Genomic DNA, 26,120 nt, shown 5'->3' on the forward strand with positions numbered 1-26,120 from the left:
AAGTGCTGCCATCCACTGCTTTTTTTTTTCCACCCTTCTGTAGTTGATTCTCCTTAGCCTTTTATTTATGTCTAAAATGGGCCTGAGAGAGCAATAGTCATAGGAAGAAAGGTTGTGTCACCCTACCCCTAGGGTCCATCCATTGCTGGATTAGATACATTGGTCTAGTAAAAGCCAGGGACTTTCTCCTGATTTCTGAGAACCTCAGGCCATCATAGCCTCAATAGCTATGAACCATGGATCACTGAGCTGTGTTAGTATTTGTTTCCTCAGGACTATACTATTTGAATGTCTCTGAAGATGCTCCTGTGGGCACTACTGTAGGCAAAATCATGGCAGAAGACAGCGACATAGGGGAGAACGCAGCCATGAACTATTTAATTGAAGGAGATAGTTCAGATGTTTTTGACATCATTACTGACAATGAGACTCAAGAAGGAATTATCTTATTAAAAAAGGTGAGACCTCAGAAGCCTTCTGAAAAATCTCTAAATAGAGGAAAGAACCTCTTCAAATAAGAAGGATGTTTTATAAAATGCCACTTCTTTTTTATTCTTTTTATTTTATTTATTTTATGTTTTTTCATCAGGCTTTGCAATTTGACTGGAGTATTAGGGGGACAAAAAGAAACATGTTTTTCTTTCTGTTTATTTTTTTCCTCATTCCCGTAACTGTTAAATACAATACTGACAGTCAAAGTATCTTAATATTATTCCTAGCTGTGCAACAAAGTGTACCCCATTGTGAGAATATCTTCTGTGCATTGACCGTAAAATCTTTATCAATAAAATGTACACACAATACCTCCTGCCCTTCAACACCTCCTGTTAAAATCAACTGAAGCCAGAATGTATTACAATGTTAGGTAGGCAGTCAAGTTTTTTTTTGTAATGGCATAGCTTTAAAAAGGTACTAAACATACTGACTTATGAATTAAGATATTTCAGAGGATTTGGGACTGTGTTACTTATTTTGACATCACATAGGAAGAGGAAGCATTTTGGGCTATCTGGGTCTTCAGTTGAGATAAAGTTCAATAGTCTCTAGTGAAATCCAGGAGCCTGAAGAACTGAATATTATAACATTTTTTGTTGTTGCTGGTGGTGGTTTTATTTCTTTTTCTAATTTCAGTTTATTGTAGCTCAGGAAGGTTTCTATTTTTTTTTTTTTTTAATTTCAGAGGATAATGACAGTCAAATATAATAATATAACTGTGTTTATTAAGCTCTCTTTGATGCCTTCTGGATATTTTTTTTTTTCTTTTAGAGGGTACATTCTAACAATCTGAAAGATTAAATTAAAGTGGAATTTAACTGATTCCCATTCTTTATGTTAGAGTCAAGAATAATGTTTGCTAAAGTTACACTTATGTTGGAAATGCAAGTACTAACAGAAGAAGGTGTTTTAGGGATGACCTTCTGTGGGAAGTGTTGTTTAATGGTAACAAGAAAACCAGTCTACATGTGAAAGCAAATAAAACATTGTATCATTTAATTGTTAAAGTGTTTTTAAAGTTTTTTTTTTTTTTAATGTTAGTACTATCTATTAAGAAAAAATCTGAAAGAAAGGTAACATTATTTTGCCTTTAATTTCACACCACCTATAGATCTGTTTTTAATTCAAATGTGTAAAAAAAAGGAAATATTCCACATCTTGTTTTCTTTCTTAACAGAGAGTGGATTATGAAAGCAAGAGGAGACACAGTGTTAGCGTTAAAGTTGTAAACAGATACATTGATGACCGTTTTCTGAAAGAAGGACCATTTGAAGACACAACTACTGTCAAAATCAGTGTGCAAGATGCTGATGAACCTCCAGTTTTCAACTTGCAGAACTATGTGATGGAGATAGCTGAAGGGGTTGCAAATGGCTCATTGGTAGGCGTTGTTTCTGCAAGAGATCCAGACAATGATGACAGCCCAGTCAGGTACCTAACTTAAAAATCTGAATAGTCCTCAAATTTAATCAGAGATGGGATTTTCAAAGTCCCCAAAGACTATTTGTATTCCTTACTTTGGCTCATGACTGCAGTTAATCGTGCTTTCATTGTGATAACCTATGTTATTCTAGGTTAAATCCTGATCCCTAGCCCAAAATCTAAATAAATGAAATTTGTACAGCTTTAAGATCACTTTGAGATGGGATAATTTATTATACAGTGGCCTGGAAGAAGTTCTGCATAACAGCAGAGCCAGGGTAACATAGTCAAAGCTGTAAGTGCCTAGAGGTGTTCCAGTCTGTTTCCCATAACCACTGGAGAAAAGGAGAGATGGACTATTTGCTAGGTGGGAGAAACAGAACAGTTCCTCTGATATCTGTTCAACTTAGCAAGACCAAAATTGACCAATTCCCTACATCTGTCACAATAACCATACAGAAATATTATATAAATATATTATATAAACGAATACCCCAGGATTCTAATTTTGAAAATTAATTTTGCTGTTTCTTAAGGGAGAAAACAGGTAATTAATTTTTAACACAAGGTTTAGAATTCTCATGTTACTTGATTTCACTGTACTCTGAAATTTAAAGAAGCTAGGATACAGGGACAGATGAATGATGTACAAAATAATTTATGGTGTGTAGATTAATTTGTCAGATTCCTAACAGCAAAATCAAATACACACACACACACATGAATATAGCATAATTAGGGGTTCAGCAGTATAGTAAATGCAGTGCCATTTACTACGTTTTCTTATTAATTTACTGTTATTTAGTAAGCTAGTTATAGGTTAGATTAAATAAGAATAAAAAAGACAAGGTATGTATAAAAATTTAGGTTTGGTATGTTGGTTATATACATAACTTTTTGTTTAAATGACATGTTTTGCTGTTTAATTGGATGATCTAGCATCTCCAATAAAACACGTAAACATAGTGATTATCTATGACTTCTGAATCTGAAATAGTTTCATGGAACTTGCTAGGAAGTCAGTATGTCTGAACAGTGAAACATATATTGCATCACTAAATTGCTTTAAAATAGAGCATGTCACTTTTATATACAGATATTGTTATTTGGCTAACTTCCACACATGAATCTAATTTTGAAACCATTGATATTATAAATGACAGCAGGTACTCATAATATAGATATCTGGCTGTGCTGAATCAGAACTCCAGTTTTTAAATTAAACAAACAAACAAACCAACCAAACAAACAAAAAAACCACAAAGACATATTGTGGTCTGCAAAACCACAATAAATAAATAAACAAACAAACAAATTATCCAGCATTGATTTTCTGAAAATTATACATCAATAATCAGATTAATAAAAAAGTAAAATAATAAAAAAAATAAATAAAAAACAAGAAAAACAGCGTCAGAAACCTCCAGCAAGCTTTGGATGCAAAGAATGAGAAATATTCACATAATTTGTATATAAAAAAATAAATAAGAAAAGATTGAATTATAAATCCCTAAGTAGAGTTTTCTAAGTGGTGTTTGTCTCAAACAACAACAACAACAAAATCAGTCTGTGTTATGAAGGTTCTTTGATTTATCCTCTTACTGTTTTTCCAAACAGACAAAAAGCTAACTCTAAATAAAAAGTTAGAGAATCATCCAAATGCTGACACATTTGTCTTAAATGCCTAGTCTTAAATACCAACAAGAGATAGAAAGTCTTTATGAAATAAAATTAGATGTACAATAAAAGAGGGAATAATTAAATGTGGGAATTCCAAACTGGAATGGTAAGAACCTTTCAAACCCTGAAAACAGATTTTACTTCTGTGACAGAGACTCTCCTAGGAACTGTGGCACAGTTTTTTGTTTGTTTGTTTGTTTGTTTGTTTTGCATGTCATGAAAAAATATTGGTAAATATCCTTTCCATTTGAACCAATATGTATGGTGTCTTTTTTCAGTCCATCTCTGGCCTGTGACTTTAACAGTTTGAATGGTATGTATGTACATATGTGTGCATGTGCAAGTCTGCATATGGATATAGCATCCAGAGTGTTTTAAATGAAGACTCAGGAGCAGTGGACTCATTTGCAATCATCTTCTACTTTAGGATTTTGTAGCCTGCCTATGTGACACTTCATTATACATAGTTGTCTTTCTTTCTTTATAATGCCCATTCCCTCAGTATCAGAGTATGTCAGCAATGATAAAATAGATTTACCATTATACCTCCACTTAGCTGTTAGTGTTATTCATTTCACAAGTGGCACTTTTGCTGTTTCTTTTCAGCGAAGTCATTCACCTGCTGTGAGCCTGACTTAGATGTAAGAATGAATAATGCATTTCAGATTCAGTTCACACTAATATAGATCTGAGACATATTTAGTTTTATAGAAAGAAGAGCTTTGATCTTGGCAGCAGTGAATTTTAAATGTTTATAAGTGTACATTTTTCATGACTTCTGAGTTGTTGCAGCACACATTTATATGTATATATGCACAGCTCTGTTTTCTCAACTGACAGTAGCTTTATATGTCCTTGCTTCTCAAGGAACATTTCAGTATTAGGGAATCTCTTGCTTCACCTTTTTTTTTTTTTTTTTTTTTTGATGCAGGTATTCTATTGTCCAAGGCATGCATTTAAAGAGATTGTTCAGCATCAATGAACAGAATGGAACAATCATTACAACTGAACCTCTGGACCGAGAGATTGCTTCTTGGCACAACATAACTGTTACAGCCACAGAAACCAGTGAGTAAGAAATTTAAGGAACTGTGCTTTATATACTGCAAACTGTAATTATCCTCTGAATATGCCTTATTTTAAATGAAGAATGCATGCTTCCTTCTCATTATACTAGTATTGCTTGCTACATGAAGGAACATTATTAAAATGATTAGTTAAATAGAGGCAGAATGTATTTGAGCTCCAAGGTCCTGTGCTCTTTCATAAAAGATGACCTTATAAAAAAATAAAAAATAAAATAAAAAAGGAAATTGTAATGGGATTGAGCATGTAACACTTTCAAGTTACACTGAAGCATCTGAATTGCTTCTGCAGTGCAAGATCTTACGTTATATTAAACCCTGGTTAATTTCACACCAGATTTTTGACTAGTGTGAAATTAGCCAGGGTCTAATTTAACACCAGTCAGAAACCTGTGGCTCAAATTAATTGTGAATGTAAGGCCTAAATCAGTTAGACTTCTCTTCGGTGACAATTAAATCTCTGAAACCTCCTTTATATAGATTTCATCTGTCGTTTTTGTTTGAAAGTCAAATACAATCGCCTCCATTTGTACTTTTGGTTACCTGCTTGCCCTAACTCTGGGATAATGCTCTAGAAAATTAACAACTACTAATTTATAAGGTGGTTTAACAAGATTATTAAGATACTTTTTAAAAACTCTTCACATCAATCCCTACGAAGGAGAAGAAATAGACAAAATATACAAATTTACAAAACTGGCTGATCAATAAATCAAACAGATTTGCTAAATACTTTTAGCATGTTAGTTTAATTCTGAATCTCAGTGAAATGCTATTTATTGTTAAATCTACTTTAAACATATATTCATTAGTTCCTCAAAGGAAGCATTCCCTGTATATATGTCAGAATATTACTGCTAGAAGTTCAATGCAACATATTCAGTAAACTTTTTCACTGAAGCCTTTATTTCGTGTTTGGAAATTGATAGTATTACCTTCCTTTTCAGCTTCTCTGGGAGTTTTTTAATATAAATATATCTCACTTTTCATGTTGTTGGACAGCTGGCAGGTGATGGTAAAATTGATCTCCGGCATATTTTTATGTCTTGAATAGCACTATGGAAACACAGCAGGATGATTTTGGTCTGGACTTTTCTGTTTAGCTAAACAATAAAAAAGGAAAGAACTAAATGTTACAAATGAATAAGTGTCTCCTGAGCAGAAAAAAAGCAGGTCTTTCATAGTAATGAAAGTTATTGTAGACAGACTGAGCCCTCATTATCTTCATATTCTTATACTTATTCTTTATTTCTTTAGTGATGATAAGGTCACTGTCTATAAAAATATATTCCAAAGCATTGAAGTTAGGTCACCTTGCTATGGACATACCTGAGATTATTTATATTTTGAACTAGTAACATTTTATTCCTTGAAATATAGTCCTACCATACACTATGTACATGAGACATTTTGCGGATGATATTGTGGCTCCACTGAGGCCAAATCAAAACGACATTAGACCTCATCCACAGTAGTTATTCACTGCAGCTGAGATAGAACTTGAAACTGCATTACAGCAGCAACCTCTCTGGGGGCTTATTTGATATCCCAGCATTTATACAGGACCCAAGCCTTTTGCCTCTACTGTGATGACAAAGATCACAAATTACTGAGAGTAATTTGCCTGTTATTGCATGACTTGTGATGAGGATCATCCTGTCCTCATGCAGTTGAGATACTAGGTTTAAAGGTACCCAGAAGAAGATCTAATTCACTGGACTTTAAACTCAAGTAGTGGGAACCTGCAACCTGTTGAGCCTTATTCCACTTTATGCATAGGATTTTTTCCAGCTCAAGAGAAATCAAGATTTATTTGATCAGTTTTTACTTGGTTTTAATCATCTTCCACCAAGTACAAGACTGAAGCATAAATAGAAGTATTCTAACAGTCATAACAGAAGCATGCACGACAGCAAAAAATCCTTAAGCCATCATATTTACATGACAGTGATTTAATGACTCAGAAGATGATTGTCGGACAATTTATTAATTTTTTAATTAGAATGACTGGCTCAACCTTCCCTCAATTGAACTAAAAATGAATGAAAAAAAAAATCCCCGATTGCAACTGGCTTGAGCTCAATTTGATTCTCATTTCTCTATATTTCCAGTGGAAAAGTTAACTATTAGTCTTACCTAAACTTGCCCTAAAGAGACAACAGTCATTTGTCCATAGGGTTTTTCAGATGTCCATTTTTATTGTGTTATAGAGCTACTTCATGACTGCAGAACTTATAGTTCTTTGAAAGTTTCAGTCATGGATGATATCATTAATTCAGTGTGTAATTGTCACCCTTCTTTGGCCATATATACTTTTGTTGATAGACTTATTTTCAGATTTGTCCCAATGTCCCTACCTAGGTGCTGTTTGTGTGAGCATTTATTTGATGGTAGGCTTTAAGTCAACACAGCATCCACGAATCTGATGAACAAGCAAGTCAGGAATAAACCAAGATAGCTGGCTGGGCTCTACCCATGCCACTTTGTGTATGGCTGAAGGCACTGAAAGTATTCCCTGACTCCTAATAGAATTACAAAGTCCATTACACACCCATTTCTGGCCTAACTAAAAAGGTTAAGTCATGCACTCTGTGTATTATTTCTAAAAGGGATGTGTGCTACTTTTTGTAAATAAAATAAAATAAATAAACCAAGCACTATTTCATTACCTATTATATTATTGTGAATATTGGGATTAAACATGAGAAATGTCATTCCCCAAAGAACTATTTCTGAGATGACACTGACAGATCATAAGCTTTGGTAAATTAACACAGCTCTAATGATTTCACAGGAGGAATAGTAATGTGAAACTGCTGAGTATCTAGCCATTTATCTCTGTGGTAGTTGCTTTTGCTGTCATTTCTTTGACAAAAGACTCAAAGCTATCAGCACAGATTCCATAAGTCCCAAGAAATCAAATGTCTGCTCCAAGGAACTAGTGGATTATAAATTTAAAAAGCAATGTAAGAACCACCCAAAGCCATATAATTTGAAGTGAGGCAGAAAGGTTTCTCTTAAAAGTCCATTAGATTAAGAAAATGTCTTAAGGACTTCCAAATGAGTGAGAAGCAGTGACACTTATACACATCATGAGGCATATTTTAACTATAATGAACGTTTTGTGAGTAGCATACTTGTGTTTTAGGCAGAGCAGGTTGAGATATTGACGTGTGTAATCTAATAGATATTTAGTACTCCTAGAATATCTTAATATGATTTTATTTATTGGAATATGTCTTCCTTATGTCTCTTATCCAACAATACATTCAAGTAAGTATGAATAGTATTGTTGCTACAAAACTTCTTGCCTACTAGTGTAGATATGTTATACCATGGTGAAAGCAGATCTTTCTAAGAGCTAAGTGATGATAAGTGCCATCTAAACATGGATTGAATTTGCTGGTAGGCAAAGGACTTCCAAGAGGTATTCAGTACCTTTAGATCTTCCTTCTGTTGTTTTCAGGCGTGTCCTGGTTCCAGCTGCGATAGGGTTAACTTTCTTCATAGTAGCTTGTATGATGCTGTCTTTTGGATTTAGGATGAAAAAACTGTCAATAACGCAATGAAGTTTTAGTTGTTGCTGATCAGCACTTACACTAAGTCAAAGACCTTCTAGCTTCTCAAAGCTCAATCTTGTCATCAGATCCGGAGACATTATCTCCCCCTTGAGGGTGCTGAATAGTGTAGAACATGGCTCAGTAGAAATGGGCCAGGTTGCAGCATGTTGCAGTGATTTACATCTCTCTGGAACTGCCAGTGACAGCATATTTTTCCAAACACTTCACCAGTTTTTAGGATTCTTCACTTGTTCAGAGGTAAAGTTCCAAAACAGTGGAGGTCCCCACTGTTCTACGTACTTGTCCATACTATCTTCCACACCCTGCCATTCTTAACTAGCTTGTCTCCCAGCAGATCTCTGCGTGATATTCTTAAATAGATGTTTAACCTTTGACCAAACCAGAAACTCATTCAAGAGACATAGCAATAGGAATATACAGGTTTAAACATCCCAAAGAAATTCAAAATTCTCAAGAGCTATTGTATCTGGCGTGGAGTAGGAAGGGAAGGTGAAGAAGAAGGGGAAGGTGTCATTCCTTGTCCTTCCTCCACAGATCAGGTCTCTGAGGAGAAAAGGTAAGAAGTACAATTGTTAATAGTTTCCAAGAGATGGTTCCCAGAGTAACAGCAATGCTGAGAGTAAGTATCAGGTTAGACTCGTGATCACTGCTTTTATCATTCATGAGGGAGTGTTACACAGTACAGCCCAGTGATAAAATGAAAAGCAACCTTAAAACAGCCCACAGAGATGATAAGCAGCAAAAAAGAAGCATATACTGCAAATAAGAGGTTACATAATACAACTTGGAGAGCAAGTACAACAACTTCAAGAGCAAAAAAATCAACATCATGACCAGTAACTGTTTATAATTATTCTAACAGATTATAAACAATTTGTTCTTTCTAACATGTTCTTTTCAGATCTATCATTAGTGGGACAGAGGAGAAAACTGGAAAGAAAATTGCATAACTTGTGTATTGAGAAAAGGACAGTTTAATAAGAAAGAAAAGAAAAAGAAAAAAAAAAAAAAAAAAGAAAGGAAACAGAACAAAACAAAAAATAAACACAACAAGTGATTCACGATGCAATTGCTCACCACCAGCCAAGTGATACCCAGCCAATTCATGAGTAATGGCAAACCTCCCCCCGCCCCCTCCCAGCTAACTCCTCCCAGTTTTATGGTTTACAGAATCACAGAATGGTTGAGGTGGGAAGGAACCCCTGCAGGTCATCTGGTTCAACTGCCTTGCTCAAGCAGAGGTTTCATTACCTCAACCTTTTTAATGTTCTGAGTAATTAAGTCTTCTGTTTCTTTCCAGAGAGGGCACATATTTTCCCTAGTCTTCTTTTGTGATTGAGGTACTTGTAGAAGACCTCTTGTTTGCCTTGATGTCCTTGGACAGATTCAATTCTATCTGGACTTAAGCTTTCTTAAGTTGATCCTTCGCTGCTTGGACATCTCTGTATTCCTCCCAGACTGGGTAGAGAATGAATTGAAAGCAGCCCTGATGAGAAGGACCTGAGTGTGTTGATTGCCTAGAAGCTAAACATGAGCTGGCAGTGTGCACTTGCAGTCCAGAGAGCCAACTCTGTCCTGGGCTGCATCAAAAGAAGCATGGCCAGCACGTTGAGAGTGGTGATTTTCCCCCTCTACTCTGTTCTTGTGAGACCCCACCTGGAGTACTGCATTCAGGTCTGGGGCCCCCAGCACAAAAAAGACATGGATGTATTAGAACAAGTCCAGAGTAGGGCCACAAGGGGCTCAAGGAACTGAAGCACCTCTCCTATGAAGACAGGCTGAGAGGGTTTGGGTTGTTCAGTCAGGAGAAGAGAAGGCTCTAGGGAGACCTTATAATAACTTTCCAGTACCCAAAGGGCGGGCTACAGGAAAGCTGGGGAGGGACTTTTTGTCAGGGAGTGGAGTGATGGCTTTAAACTAAAAGAGGGTAGAATTAGATTAGGATAAGGAAGACATTCTTAGAATGTGGTGAGGCACTGGTACAGGTTGCCCAGAGAAGTTGTGGATTCCCCATCCCTTCAAGTGTTTAAGGCCAGGTTGGATGGGGCTTAGTGAGTTTACTGTGCAACCTCCTAGCTGCCCTAAGGAACTTGAACTCCACATTTTCATGGTGACTGCGACAAAGGCTACCTTTGGCCTATACATTCCCCACAAGCCCCTCTTTGTTGGTGAGAACAAGGTCCAGCACAACACCTTTCCTCTTTGCCTTCTCTATCACATGGAGAAGGAATTTTTCACCAATGCATTCCATGAACCTCCTGGATTGCTTAATGCACTTTTGTGTTGTCCCTCCAGCAGATGTCAGGGTGGTTAAAAAGTCTCCCAGGAGGACCAGGACTTTTCCTAACTGTTTTCAGAAATTTTCATCATTTTTTTTTCCTGGACAGGTGGCCTGTAGCAGACCCCCACTATAATATCACCCGTCCCTGCCCTCCCTTTAATCCTAAGCCATAAATTCTCATTTAACTCCTCAGCCATCACAAGGCAGAGCCACATACATTCCAAACGGTCATTGACATAGAGGGTGAAACTCCATACTCATCTCCCTAGCCTGTCCTTCCTAAAGGTCGGGTATGTCCAATGTAAATGTTGAGCATGGTGTCATGTGATTTGAAATATCCCTTTGGTCAGTCTGGGTCAGCTGTCCTGGCTGTGTTCCCTCCCAAATTCTGGTGCACTCCACCCTCCTTACTCTCAGGGCACTTTGAGAAGTAGGAAAGTCCTTGGCTTAGTACAAGAATTACTCTGCAACAAATAAAACGTCAGTGTGGTATTGTCCTGGTTTTGAGTAGGATAGAGTTAATTTCCCTCCTAGTAGCTGGTAGGGTGCTGTGTTTGGGATTTAGGATGAGAATAATGTTGATAACACACTGATGTTTTAAGTGTTGCAGAGCAGTGCTTACACTAAGCCAAGGTCTTTTCAGCTTCTCCCTCTATCCTGCCAGTAGGCAGGCTGGGGGTGCATCAGGAGCTGGGAGGGGACAGACCCAGGACAGCTGACCCAAACTGGCCAAAGGGGTATTCCATACCATCTGACGTCATGCTGAACAATATATAGGGGTGGCTAGCTGGGGTGGGGGGGCCAGCTGCTCGGGGATAGTCTGGGCATTGGTCAGCGGATGGTGAGTAATTGCATTGTGCATCACTTGTTTCGTACAAGTTATTATTATTATTATTATTATTATTATTATTATTATTATTAATAATTAATAATAATTTTCCTTTATTTTCTGTCCTAATAAACTGTCTTTATCTCAACCCACAGGCTTCAGTTTTTTTTCTGATTCTCTCTCCTATCCCAGAGAGGGAGGGGGGAGGGTGAATGAATGGCTGTATGGTGCTTAGCTGCCAGCTGGGTTAAACCACAACAGGTATCAACATTATTTTCATCCTAAATCCAAAGCACAGCACCATATAAGCTACTATGAAGAAAATTAACTCTATCCCACCTGAAACCAGGGCAAGGTGACATTTATGAACATTTTTATTGTGTAAGGTTTTGTTTGTTTGTTTGATTGATTGATTTTAGGGCCTATTCCACACAATTTTATATCATTAAATTATTATAATTAGGTTTGGATTTTCCTTGTCTGAGATAGTTACAGCAATATAATCTTATGTAAATGCAGTAAATGCAGGAATTGAAGTGTCTCATATTGGCAGACTTTATTTTCCTTTTCATTTGGAAATAAGCCATATTAACATAGCTTTTACATAACCACAGTAGTAAAGTATATTAATCTAAGAGAAACAGTACAGCTTTCATGAGTATCAAATGCCTAGGTATTAAATCTGTTGTGCGAATAATGCTAGGAAAATAACTGTAATCTCATCTACTAACTCCATCAAGAGTAAAGCTGTACACATGTCTGGGACTTCTTTACAAATATATTTTTGGGACCAGTGGATAGAATAGCTCTGTTTTTCCAAGTTCCAACTCTGTTCTTTATAGAAGTCTCAACTTTCTGTTTAGCTAGGACCAACTATCAGTGTCTATTATAATTATTCATGGTTAGCAGTGGCATAAGTATTTTGAAATTATGTAAATTTTGGCGAGATTTTCACTAAAAACTTCAAAATTTCAAAATATGAAAGGAGTACAGTGTAGTAAAGGAGTGTAAGTAAGTGTATCAAGGAATTGTAATAGAATTTCTTAAAAGTTGTGACCAGCCATTGTGATATCCATGACTAGTACAGTAAGATGCTCTTCATGAACAAAACCTCATTTAATTTCTGCAGATCAGATTTTATTTTTTACATTTAAATCAGTTTCCAACTTAGTAAATGAAAAAGTGAACATATCCAAACTTTTGTAAGAAGTATCATGACATTCTATTGTAATTTAACATAATGTTGAAGAAGAAAAACAAACCCATTTCATAGACAGAACCCCAGCAAAGCAAAAAAGCACCCTTATTTCTATGTTAGCAATTAAGATTAGAAGTTTAACTTCAAAAGCACATGCTAAATCATATTGCAGGTTATATATTAACAGAATTATTTTAAAAGATTTAGTATTTAATGTGTCTGTAAGTGTCAGTTACTATTTTCTACTCTGTCAAATTTAAGTAGTATTTTGTCTTGTCTATATTACTTTAAAATATATAGCAGATAATTTATACATTTTTATTTCCATCTTCTTTTAACCATTAGGAAATCCTGAAAAAATTTCAGAAGCAAATGTATATATCCAAGTTCTTGATGTTAATGATCATGCACCAGAATTCGCTAAATTTTATGAAACATTTGTTTGTGAAAATGCAGTTTCTAACCAGGTAAGTGTGAAGGAGTTAGCTGCTATTTTTCTTATTGCCATGAAGATCTGATCTGAGATGATACTGTTTCCTCTGAGATTGACTATTCCAGTACTGCAAGCATAGGATATATATTGTCTAATTAAAAAATATTCTGTTGATATGTGTACAGTTTGAAATACAAATTTCAGAAGTGTATTTTCCCCTACTGAATAAAGCACCACAGAACATGTAAAAGAAAAATGCATTTCCTTGTTTGACTGCTAAAACAGATAACAGAGAAGTACAGACAGAAAATTCTAAACAAACAAACAAACAAATAAATTACAGATTTGATTCACATTAATGTCACAGGTATAAAACTTAGGCCTGAGATTTTCAGTCACAGCATAACATCATCTGGAAGAACCAGATTTAGACAACATTTAGACCATTTTGTGTGTGTGTGTGTTTTTTAGAATATTTTGGTTAGAAATCATGTATTTTGAACTAAATTCAAACCTTAGTGAATTCAGTGGAAGCCTGCAAATCTTTAAGTCCAATCCTTGTATCTTCAATAGCTGGCAACTGTAGGGTTTGTTGTATCAAATATCCTTCCCAGGATTTTTTTTTTTTCCCCTATTTACTCCCCACGTGCATATTATCACATCAAAAAGATCTCCTAATCTCCTAATACCCATCATGTACATTGCTCACTCTTCACTGTTTTACATTTTTTCTGTTATCCAGATCTACGCCAAACTCTTCAAAAAGAGTGCAGCCAGACTCCAGACAAGAAATTGAAAAAAAAAAGAAAAAAAAGGGATGTTCAAAGCTTTTTTTTTCTTTTTTTTTTTTTAAGTTCAAAATGACCAACAAATACCTAAAAACAGAGAAAAAATATGTACGTCTTTTAGTCCTCTAATGCATTCTTTTGACATAAAAATTAGACCTTTGGGATATCTGTGATGGTTCTGTTCAAATATTTTGCTTTGTTCTGATTTCTAAGTCACAGATTTTCTTTTTACATCAGATTGGTTTACGTGGACCTTGATTAGTCTGCAGTTAAATAAAGATTTCCTCTTGCAAAAGGGAATTCTACAGAGCTTTTTGCATCCATTTATATATTTCTGTATCAGCAATTGGTTTGTTTGTTATGCATGTGGTAGTTTTTCCATCTGCAAAGGCTACCTGTGCTTCAGAAGTACCTGGAGAAAGGCATATCCCTTGGTCTGCAGCTAATATATTGGCAGGTCAAATGACAAGCATTAAAGTAAACGTCACCTCTCTCCTCTCCTCTCCTCTCCTCTCCTCTCCTCTCCTCTCCTCTCCTCTCCTCTCCTCTCCTCTCCTCTCCTCTCCTCTCCTCTCCTCTCCTCTCCTCTCCTCTCCTCTCCTCTCCTCTCCTCTCCTCTCCTCTCCTCTCTTCACTATAAGTTTGTGGGAGTCACAAACATCTTTAGTTTGGCATTTGCAGACTATTCAAAGAAAATAATGTTAAATATCTCCTCATTAACAAATGATCTTAGCAAAAACAACAGGAATTTGCTACTGAAGTTCATAATTATCAGTCAGAAATTATATTTTATACAGGGTTTACAACTTAAAACAGATTTAATGGCTGATGTATCTCTTCCACTGCCGTTAATTTTTTTCATACTTCTTATAGTTGCAATGGTTGTTCACTGAATAACACAATTTACACTTCAGAAGAAACAGTTTAAGCTATTGAGGGGCTTAATCAGAGCATTGCATTCCTTTATATTTCAGCCATATTTTTGCAATCATCTCCAAAGAGTTCAGGAATCTGCTTGCATATTATGAGCTAAGATCAAAACTTGTATAGATATTCTATCACATTTCAATTTATAAAGTAGCTTTCTCATTCCTTCTAATTGGGAAAGATATGCTGAGAAATATTCTCAGAGATGTTTTGCACCACTGGAATTCACCTGTTTCCCTGATCTCAGCTTATTTGTGGCTACTTTCAGGGGATACTCTATAATATATTTGCATCTCCCAGCTTTTAACGTTTAGGGGAAAGGAAGTAAAGGCACTGCAGAGGGAAAGGTACTCTATATATATGGATAACATTTTATTCGTGTCTGCCTGGTTTACAATAAAAGAGTGGAGGCATGGGGCATACATAATTCTAGAGTACACACGGCCATTTTTAAAGAATGTGCGATAAAGAATGTGTAATACACCATAAATAAAAATAAATACTGTTGTCCTAAATATCCAGTCCTAGAGACAGTAAACAGTAGCTTAAATCTATGAAGAATGCTTGATTTTTCTGTGTGCTTGATTTTTCTGAAAGATTATCAGAAAGGCTTTGTCAGTTTTTATGTAATTAATGTTGATATTTCTGCCCCTGTACAGGGTTTTTGTGAGAGCTACAGATATCTTTAGTTTAGCCTCTGAAAAACATTCAAACAAAAGAATTACATTACAGTCTGTGGGAAAAATCTGAAATTTGACAATAAGAATGAATGTAAAGAAGACAGGATTTTTGTTTGTTTATTTGTTTGTTTTGGCAACATACTAAATACACTCATCATGTTTATTAGACTTTTTGAATGTTTTTTTTCGCTATCCATTTCACGTTATAGTTCTGTACTATCCTATACAAGTCACCTATATACTAACACAGATAAAGTTTTCATTTGCAAAATGAAAAAAAAAAAAATCCCTCATGACATCTTCGTCTCTAAATTGGAAAGACATGGATTTGTTGGATGGACCACTTGGTGGATAAGGAATTGGCTGGATGGTTGCACTCAAAGAGTTGTGGTTAATGGCTCAATGTCCAAGTGGAGATCAGTAACAAATGGTGTTCCTCAGGGGTCAGTACTGAGAACAGGGGACAATATCGGATTAACATATTTGTCAGTGACATGGAAAGTGAGATTGAGTGCGCCCTAAGCAAATCTGCAGACGACACCAAGCTGTGTGGTTGACATGATGGAGGGGAGGGATGCCATCCAGGGGGACCTTGACAGGCTTAAATGGTAGGACCATGCAAACCCCATAAAGTTCAACAAGGCCAAGTGCAAGGTCTTGCACCTTGACTGGGGCAATCCCAAATGTGAATACAGCATGGTCAACGAGTGGATAGAGAACAGCCCTGCAGAGAATGACTTGAGAGTATTGGTGGATGAAAAACTGAATATGAGCTATCAATGTGCATTTGCAGCCCAGAAAGCCAACCATATCCTGATCTGCATCAAAAGAAACATGGCCAGCAAGTTGAGGGAGACGATTCTCCCCCTCTACTCTGTTCTTGTGAGAATACCCAGAGTACTGCTTTCAGCTCTGGGGCCCCCAGAACAAGAAGGACATGGACTTATTAGAGCAAGTTCAGAGGAGGGCCACAAGGATGATCAGGGGACTGGAACATGTCTTCTGTGACTACAGGCTGAGGGAATTGGGGTTGTTCGTCTGGGAGAGAAGAAGGCTCCTTTTCCAAGCAATAGGGCAAGGAGTCAAAAAAAAAAAAAAGTAGATTTAGGTTAGATATAAGGAAGAAATTCTTTACTCACAGGCAGTAGTTGTGGATGTCCCATCCATGGAAATATTTAAGCCCAGGATGGATGGAGCTTTGAGCAACCTGTTCTAGTGGAAGGTGTCCCTGCCCATGTGCCCATGGCAGGGAGGGGTTGGAATTAGATGGTCTTTCAGGTCCCTGCCAACCCAACCCATTCTATGATTCTATGATTTAGTCCAGAAGAATTTACAGAACATCCCATTTACACAACATAATTAATCAGTGAGAAGTCAGAGCTTTTACCAATATCTTAGACTCTCCCACTGATGACATTAATCAGTGAAAAGTGTGCATTAATCAAACAGATGGAGAAATTGGGTATAGCAGACCATAGCTTTTTGCTACCTTTGGTCAAAGGAAACCCAACTGTTGCCAGTAGTGATCTCAGAGTGTTTAGAAAGAAACAGAGAATGAGGTCAACTCACCATGAACTTCAATCAGTTTTTCAAGAAGATTCCAGAGATTTCTTCTCAGTTTTAAAGCAACAAATATTTTCAGGTGGGCTGCTGGATTATAAAAGGTTCTAGACGAAAATAAGACCTGAAGTAAGAAATTTTACAGCAATTTGAGTCCAGTCAATACAACAATCAGAAGCAAAATATTCACTTTTTTTCTTGTTTGTTTGTTTGTACACACACAAAAAAATCAAGTTTTTCCTAAATTTTGATTCACAAGTAAAAAGTGCAGTGTTTGTGATGATGATATCCCCAGTAAAAGACTAGAATCTCTGATGTTAGATGTGCAGAAGTCTAGGAAACATGTTAAAAAAAAATATATACAGCTTTTCTCCTGGTGAATTTTATTGTATGCTCAGCAAAATCAGAGCTGCCTATTGGTTTCTGAATATTTTATAGACTCATCTCAGTTTTGCTGAATCTTAATGGAAGTGGTTTAGTAAGAAATAAACATTAAGGGTTTGCACTGTCCTCCACTTCTAGGGTGAATCCTTAAAAGCATGTGAATATGCTGAAAATAACCATAGAAACCTTAGCTTTGTGTAGAACAGCACAGTGCAAATCAAAACAAAGGAAATTCTTTTTTTCAGATAGACTTGTACTCCTCCGTATTGGATTTATTGGAACAGATGCAGATGAAATTTATGGGAATTAATGCATTCTGTATATAACATTACAGAATTTAATAATGAAATAGCAAAGCAGTATCTCATTTAAAGCTGCAGTAATTTTGTGATTTTTCAAACATGATACATTTCTAAAAATATACATTTCAAATATATTGTTAATACATGGTTAAATAATTATTAGAACAAAAACTGGATGTGTAAAAAACACATCATCTATACTTAATGCTGTTTGGACATTTTTTTTCATTTTATTTTTTTTGGTAGTTTGCCAATGGTAGGTAATTCTTCTATATTTTAGTAGCCAAACTAGAAATGAAGTTGTATTAGAAGCTGTCTTTATGTCTTACTGCTATATGCAGGCTGAATCTGCATATTCAGTCTAACTTGATAGACCTTGAATATTATGGACAAATATACAACCTTTAAAAGGTTTTTCTTACCTCTGGACGTGGAAATATTACCAGCAAAACCTCATCAAATACCAACAGAGGCTTTTTAATATTTTTTTTTTGTAGCATATGGCAGAACAATATCATAAAAATATGTTACTCATTTATGTTTTAGACCAGATATATAGTTTTGTTCTCTATTGTTCATATTAAGAATATTCTGAGAATATTATCCCCTTATAAAAATAAAGACTATGATTTATTACCAATGTAACATCAGGGATCAGCTATTGTTCTTCATTGATATCTTGAACTTCCTGCCAATACCTGAATTTGTGTCACCTTAGATATTTTGTTTGCTCTGAGAAAAGAAAAACCTGTTCCTAAGGAATTTCCATCCTTTTTACACTGTCACAGAGTATATCACTCAACAATATCTCCTCTCAATAGTAACAATAAAAAAATCATCAAGGTTCCTCATATGGAGCGAAAATACAGATTTGAAATATTTTTTATGTATAAAAAGGACAGAGTAATAAGAATAAAAAGCTTCTAGGGTGTAAGCCACAATTTGCACACTGCTGTGCTGATTTCATCAAACTTAGCTTGCTTGAAAAGAACATGTTGAATTCTTAGACCTTTCACTGAAAAAAAAAATGTTTAATCAGGAAAGAGTTTTCAAAAGCACAGATGGAAGGCTGTAGTCACTCGTATTGACTTACTGCTGGTTTAGCTTTTAAAGTACTTCTTGTAGCATATGTGTGCTTTCTCTTTTGGGGTAAATTGAGTATGCAGGTCTCTTGGGTACAAATAAGGCATGGGGTGACTGATAAAATAGAAGCCAAGTTAAAATTGGACACTATCTTTTCTGAAAGTTGGTAGGTTTGAAGCAGCTTGATTTCTTCATGATCAATGATCCTCACTTACTATTATATGCTGATGGCCAGGTCACTAAATATTTTCTGGTGAAGTAAGAAATTTAAGCACTTTATTAACAGAAACATTTCAAATTTATTAAGTATAATGTAGTTGTTTCTTTACAGAGATAAAAGAGATTCTTTCAAATGTTAAATGTTACTTTTGATGTTATCTTACACATGACAATCTGTTTTGACATATTTTTAAATGAATGATATTTTACTTTCTTGAGAAAAAATGCCCAAGAAATTCCGTAATCTATTATAATATTCAAAATCAACACTTCAGTACATGAACTTGTCAACATATCTCTCTTACTGCAGCTACAAAATATCAGTTGAATGATGTCAACATGTGTGTGGGCTGGAAGGAAATGTGTATTGTATAGAAGAATTTGTTGGGGAAGAGAGAGAAGAAAAAAAAGGACTAAATACTATATATATGATTGCTTTTTTTCTTTTATGAAAACTTCATTTGCCCCTTGTCTTTTGATCCAGGAAATCTTACATTTTCTCAAGATTTTAATGCAAATTTTAATCTCAAACAGATTAAAAATAAAAGCAGAATATTTGCAGAATACCAGTCTCAATGAGACTGTTTGGATATGAGAGCTGTATCTTTGTGAGTACATAACATACACTCAATATGTATTTACAAAACTCATCTCTAGCACCAACGGTTTAGCATAATACCTGATATGTCCTTTTATCATTTTAAAGGAACATTGAACACTTTTGTAGTTTAACAATTATATGTGTTTCCAGCTAATTCAGAGCATCAGTGCAGTGGATAAAGATGATTCAGAAGAAAGTCATCATTTTTACTTCTCATTGGCTCAGGAAGGTACAAACAATTCACGTTTTACCGTCAAAGATAATCAAGGTACTGTCATTCATGTAGCTCTTTAAGACTTTTCTAATGAAAGAAGGATGTTTCTAATGGTCTTCACATCACCAATTTTAAAAAAATTTCCACTTATATAGAAAATGTTGTTATAAGAACACAACATGAGGCACATTTCAAAACAATAATTTGACAATATCAAACAGTTTATTTTCTTTTTTCAGTCAAATAAACTAAATGGCAAAAGATTATTTTATATCAAGGAAAGGAAAAATAAATAAATAAATATGAGATGAAAAATGCACTGCTATTCCTTAAAATTTATCTTCTTAATGTAGGATGTAGTGGAAAGTACCAACTTTATTGTTAAAGCTATGCATTTAAGAAATAAGATTTCCAGAAAGAGAAGATTGTTGTTAGTACAAGTCTGTCACTTCATCATTTCAGTAAGACCAAAATTATAAACACAGATTAATAGAGAAGTAATCTTATTTCCTAAAACAATTTAAACTACATTCATCGGTTACTGATGACATCATATAAATGTCTCCTGTATGTATTTTAATGTTATTCAGAACTGATATTGATTGAAACTCTTAAAAAGAGTAACACAGATATCAAATAAAACCAGTCCAAGTCAAAAAAATGTAAATTCAATTGCTGATGGAACTGCAGGAAATGCAACCACTTAGAGTCAGTCCACTGAAAGTATGAAGAGCTTCTTCAGACTCAGCTAAAGTACACATTGCTCTTATTGACTTTGCTAATTATTTGAATTTTCTGGCTAGGTGAATAAATCAATGGAAGTAAGTTTTGGAAAGTTCAGACTATGTTAAACGGCAAACTACTTTTCTCAATATCTTCAAAGTTAAAGTCAATGTTTTAATATGTTTCAGTTTCCAGCTTCATTAACCTCTCACTCAGTACCAAGAAGAGATAACTTGTTACATTAAGGTCAAATTGCGTAAAATGAGCCTTTCCCACATTTGCTCATTCTGCACAAAGTCCAAGCAAAGATATGCACGAGGCAGTATGTTCAGTTCCTTTTGGAGGCTATTGATAAGAAAAAAAGAAAAATCTTTTCCAGCACCATATGCTCAGCCTTCACTCTCTACCTTTCTGCTGCATTTCACACAAATGGCTGGGTGATTTGGGATAGTACTAGGCAAGAGGAAAAGTGAGTCTAAAGATCTGGAGCCTTTTATCTCACAATTGTCCTCTGAACTATGACTAAGAAACACGGAAAGACTTAAATATGAGGGAGTTAACTTCAGTAGACTTTGGATACATATGCTATACATATAATGGTAGAAATGTGGTGGGGGTTGTTTGGTTTGGTTTGGTTTGGTTTTTTTATGTGCATGTATGAACACATGCGGTAATTCATCCTGCCATGATAAAATATCCTGACATATAATTTTTTTTTCTTTGTGCATAGATTTCAGTAGGCTTAATTTGTTTTCCAGTGAGCTAAATTTCAGATTATAATTAGTTGATAAGGGGTTCAGAAGGGTCTGTACTTAAGCTGTTTATTGGGTTTTATACAGAACTGATTCCTAAACACTACTAGTTAAAGCAAGGTGAAAGACTAGCAACTTTTCACTCCTATAGATAATAGGTGCTAAGCTAGCTCCAGTTTTCTATCATGGAAAGAAATAAAAGACTATTTCACTGGACTTTTTTTTCTTGCTTTCTCTTCTTTTACTTTTTACCTGCTTTCTCTGTGTGCTGTCAGGCACATTTTTGGAGTTTTTGGATTGGTAAACTGTCTATATTTCATCTGTGAACTGCTGGATTGTTAACAGCTGGTTGCATTGAACCATTATAAGAACCAATTAATTGGCCTGAGCAGGTATCAGATACTGTACAAAGTGGAATTTTTTAGCTGCAAACATTAAAACAACTTTAAGGTCAATTTTTATTATTGAACCTGGAACACATATGACAAAACAAATGCAATTCTTCACTGTTGACACAAGAAAAGATCACATGTCCATGACTGGCTTTACTTTCTTAACTTTGCTAATGTTGAACAGTACCATTGTTTTTAAATAGGACGTATTCCACTGGATTTTTATTGTTATTGTTTTTATTGTTTATTATTATTGTTTATTGTGATAAATGCATATCATGTACAAAAATTATCTTCTAGATAACACAGCTGGAATTTTCACAGCAAAAAGTGGTTTCAGTAGACAAGAACAGTTTTATTTCTATTTGCCAATATTAATTCTGGATAATGGATCCCCACCACTTACGAGCACAAATACTCTCACTGTCACTGTCTGTGACTGTAACACTGAAGTGAACACCTTCTACTGTCGATATGGAGCTTTCATGTATTCCATGGGTCTCAGTACAGAAGCTTTAGTTGCTGTTTTGGCTTGCATACTAATACTCCTGGGTAAGTATAAGTAAGAGAAATGACTTTTTCTTTTTTTCTTTTACAGTAATCTTGACTATGTAAATAATAATAATAATAATAATAATACCAGACAGGAAATATGGAAGTGCAGTTTTATTGAGAAAAAAATGCAATAAGTCAAATCTTTAATATCTTTTCTGTTTTCTTAAATCTAAATACTTTTTCCAGTTTTCAGTAAAATTTGAATCCTAACACCATGCCTTAAAAGTCTGCTTTGGTTGAGCTATGAGCTACTCCTCCAGCATTAATTATAATAAAGATCTGAGAATTCAAAGTCAGTAATGAGCCTAGGTAAAGCTGAAGACAACATTACTAAAGGAGACTGCTTAGTATAAGAATACATTAGATACATAATAATACATTCTGCCTTACGTATGTACAGCTAAGATCAACACAAAATAATAAAAGATAATCTGATACACTCAGAAACTGAGGAACTGTATCTGTCCAGGCTGTTCATCCTGAAGAAGAGGAGGTTTAGCGGGATTTCATCAAGATGTGTAAATTCCTGAAGGGAGGGTACAAAGAAGATGGAGCCAGGCTCTTTTCAGTGGTGTCCAGTGACAGAACAAGAATAAGCAGGCAAAAACTGAAGCACATGTGCTTCCATGTGAACAGCAGGAAGCACTTCTTTGCTATGTGGTTGACTAAGCAGTAGCACAGGCTGCTCAGAGAGGTTGTGGAGTCTCCCTCATTGGAGATCTTTAAAAGCTGGCTGGACATGGTGCTGGGCAACCTGCTTTGGATGGTCCTGCTTGAGCAGGGGTTTAGACCATGTGACCTCTGTTATTCTCTAAGTAACCTCTCCAGAAAGGCATTTCTCCAAATCTTGGGCATTTTTCCCTGTCAGGAGACACCAAGTTTACTTCCATTACACAGGACTTTATGGATGTGAAAAGTGAACGCTCTAAATGCACAGGAGATATCTTTGTACCTCTGCAATGTGAAGCCCTAGTCATGCATAGCTGGTGAATGGCACTCAAATCCAGACCTACCCAGCCAAGGCTGCCTATTCCTGCCCTGCTCAGGGCTATGACGGTTGCAGGCTACACCTGGCAGCTATCACTGCTACAATGCGTTTGATCTTTTTCAGCAAAAGGAAATAGATCCCATTATTAGCGTAGTGTTTGATGAGTGATTTGATGACACTGACATACCATAACAGCAGGTGCACTGTAGCAATCATTCATAGAATCACAGAATGGTTTGGGTTGAAAGGGACCTTAAAGATCATCTAATTCCAATCCCTCTGTCATGGGCAGGGACAACTTCCACTAGACTAAGTTGCCCAGGGCCCCATCCAACCTAGATTTAAACACTTCCAGGGATGGGGCATCCACAATTTCTCCGGGCAACCTGTTCCAGTGCTTCATCCATCCTGAAAGTCTGTGACAGAGTAAAGGTTAAGGTATAGTAGCTTAGGCCTAGAAAGAAAGAGAAGTGATAGAGATGGGTAGGTTTGTTTTACAAGACAAAATGACTGGTCTTAAAGCTTGGTTGTTGATGGTGGTTGTGGACCTGAAGACCTCATTCAAGCTGATGAGAACAAAGCAACATGGAGAGACTTCCAACTCCTTCTCTGACTGTTACCTATGTAAGAATATGATATATATATGATGCCTTGTAATAACATATTACATAAAATATCATATCCAGAAATATCACAAAACAATTGACAGATCATATTAGGGAAAAAATATTTCAACCAAGAGTGAAACTCTACAAACAAACAAATTCAAAATCAGAAAAAATAAAGGTAAAATAAGGTTTTACTGAGTAATGTGATATCAAATCATCATTTCAAATTGTGAAAACCTAGTACAAGCTGTTTTTCAACAAAATTCTAAAAAAATAGTGAAAGAATATAGTCAGAAATGAACACAAAAGCTTTAACAGTGTCACAACACAAATATAATGTTAGGAAAGACAGAAACAATAATAGCAGAAATCACATTTGTTTTTAAAACAAAATCTTTCAAGGATAATGATTCAATTTATTTGTTAATGAGAACAAATCCAATACTAACATTTTTAAACTTCTATATCAGTGAAAGAATAAAAAACAATCTTAAGTAGCCCCTATTTATTTATTTATTTTCCAAACATATCTAGGTGAAGAACATTCTTTTACCTACCTTCATTATACAGTGTGATCTCATCTAATCTATGCATAACATCATATAAACATATCATTGGTAACCACAGGAAAACTAAGGCTTGAAAATGATGGCTGGTAGCTCTATACTGATTTTGTATTTTGACCTGCTGTAGTAGCAATACAAGAAAAGGGGGAATGGGCTAAAGTTGTGCCAGGGGAGGTTTAGGTTGGATATTAGGAAAAACTTGTTTACTGAAAGGGTTGTTAGGCGCTGGAATGGGCTGCCCAGGGAAATGGTTGAGTCGCCATCCCTGGAGGTCTTTAAAAGATGTTTAGATGTTGAGCTTAGTGATATGGTTTAGTGAAGGACTTGTTAGTGTTAGGTCAGAGGTTGGACTAGATGATCTTGGAGGTCTCTTCCAACCTAGACAATTCTATGATTCTGTGAAAAGAAGGAGAAGTCCAATAAAGCTAATGGAATTATTTTGACTTTACACCAGGGAAAAAAGATATTGAATAAGTCAAAAATCACCCCTACTCTTCATTCTGCCTAGAAGTTTATGGGTTGATTTTCCTCAGCATAAGGAATAGAAACTGGATCTAATTATTTCCTGTTGTTTTACCTTTGATTGTCCAACTGAATCTCTGGGTTATAACTCATTGAAATTTTTCTGAAAATGTACCCCATAATGTAGTCCCACAGTTATATGAGTTTTGCAGAAGCAAAATGCTTATGAATTATGAATCAGCAACTTTATTTGGCTTTGGGGTCTTAGGATTATTTTTACATGCAGGAAACTGAAGCAAAACAATGGCTTCCAAAAAAATAAATCCAATTCTATTTATCTCTTAGAACAATTTGAGTAGATAGAATGAGGATTGAAACAATGAAAGTGTACTTCATAATTGTTATATCTAGATGGGTGTGCCCTTGGCCAGACACTAACCATTTTTGACTTCATAACAAAGTCCAGGAATAAACTAGTTCCCCCACTTCCATCTCCCTGTTTCCAACAGAGAAATCAGGAATATATGATTGGGATTTGTGGTTTCTAGACTTTCCTGCACTTCGAGAGTCACCTTATTTTCAGTAGTGGCACTGAAAAGCAACTCCCTCGACTGAAGCCCCTGAAGACCTTTTTATCAGTGCAAGCTTACCAGCAGGCCTGAGTGCATTTAAAGGCTTCTTTGCTTGTTGCAGGACATTTGAACCTGCTCACTTAGTGTTATGCACTTACAGGGTCAATGATCAGGCAAACTATGACACTGCATTATCCAGGCCATCAATGAAATTATTTATTAAATATTCCAGGTTGCTTGTGGAGAGGTCCTCTCTTCAGGTGGAATAAATACTCACTGTTTGAGGTTATGTATATCATAAAAGTCAAAGCAAGAATATAGATACAAAAATAAATTTAAAAGAGACAGAAGCTAATCTTCCACACTCTTTACAGATACACACATTTTAAATGCATTAAATCCTCTAATGCATTTTACGACTATTCAAAATGGGATATACAGAGTCCTATACATAATCCAAACATTAATAATAATAATAATTATTATTATAATTATAATTATTATTATTATTATTTTGTAACTTTATCCTTGTATTTATCATTAAAATATAATGAGTTAGTTCACCATGCAATAGCTTGGAGAGTTGAAACTACTATTTGGGTTTTGTAAAGGTATGATAATATCGTAGAAATTATTGTTTCCAGGGCTTTCAAGTTTTATGGTACTATTTCACAATCATAGGAAAGAGTATATAGGGAAATAAAGAACTCCTTCAGCTGTGTCATATCCCTAAGTGAGGT

General features: G+C 35.5%; 1 protein-coding gene across 14 annotated transcripts in view; it reads left to right on the plus strand.

Moving 5' to 3' along the window:
* Nucleotides 1–26,120, plus strand: part of CDH19 (cadherin 19) — a 116,148-nt gene that overhangs the window by 88,001 nt on the left and 2,027 nt on the right. For 12 of the 14 annotated variants that reach the window (XM_040549801.1, XM_040549804.1, XM_040549805.1 and 9 more), the window contains 6 exons: nucleotides 274–458; nucleotides 1,673–1,926; nucleotides 4,529–4,665; nucleotides 12,917–13,038; nucleotides 19,699–19,816; nucleotides 21,930–22,181. In XM_040549801.1, coding sequence (XP_040405735.1) covers nucleotides 274–458; nucleotides 1,673–1,926; nucleotides 4,529–4,665; nucleotides 12,917–13,038; nucleotides 19,699–19,816; nucleotides 21,930–22,181 — 1,068 coding nt within the window. The remainder of the gene's footprint in view (nucleotides 1–273; nucleotides 459–1,672; nucleotides 1,927–4,528; nucleotides 4,666–12,916; nucleotides 13,039–19,698; nucleotides 19,817–21,929; nucleotides 22,182–26,120) is intronic. The other 2 variants (XM_040549812.1, XM_040549814.1) reach the window with 2 other exon arrangements.

Source organism: Cygnus olor, chromosome 2 (genome assembly GCF_009769625.2).
Source record: "Cygnus olor isolate bCygOlo1 chromosome 2, bCygOlo1.pri.v2, whole genome shotgun sequence".
Classification (NCBI taxonomy): Eukaryota; Metazoa; Chordata; class Aves; order Anseriformes; family Anatidae; genus Cygnus; species Cygnus olor.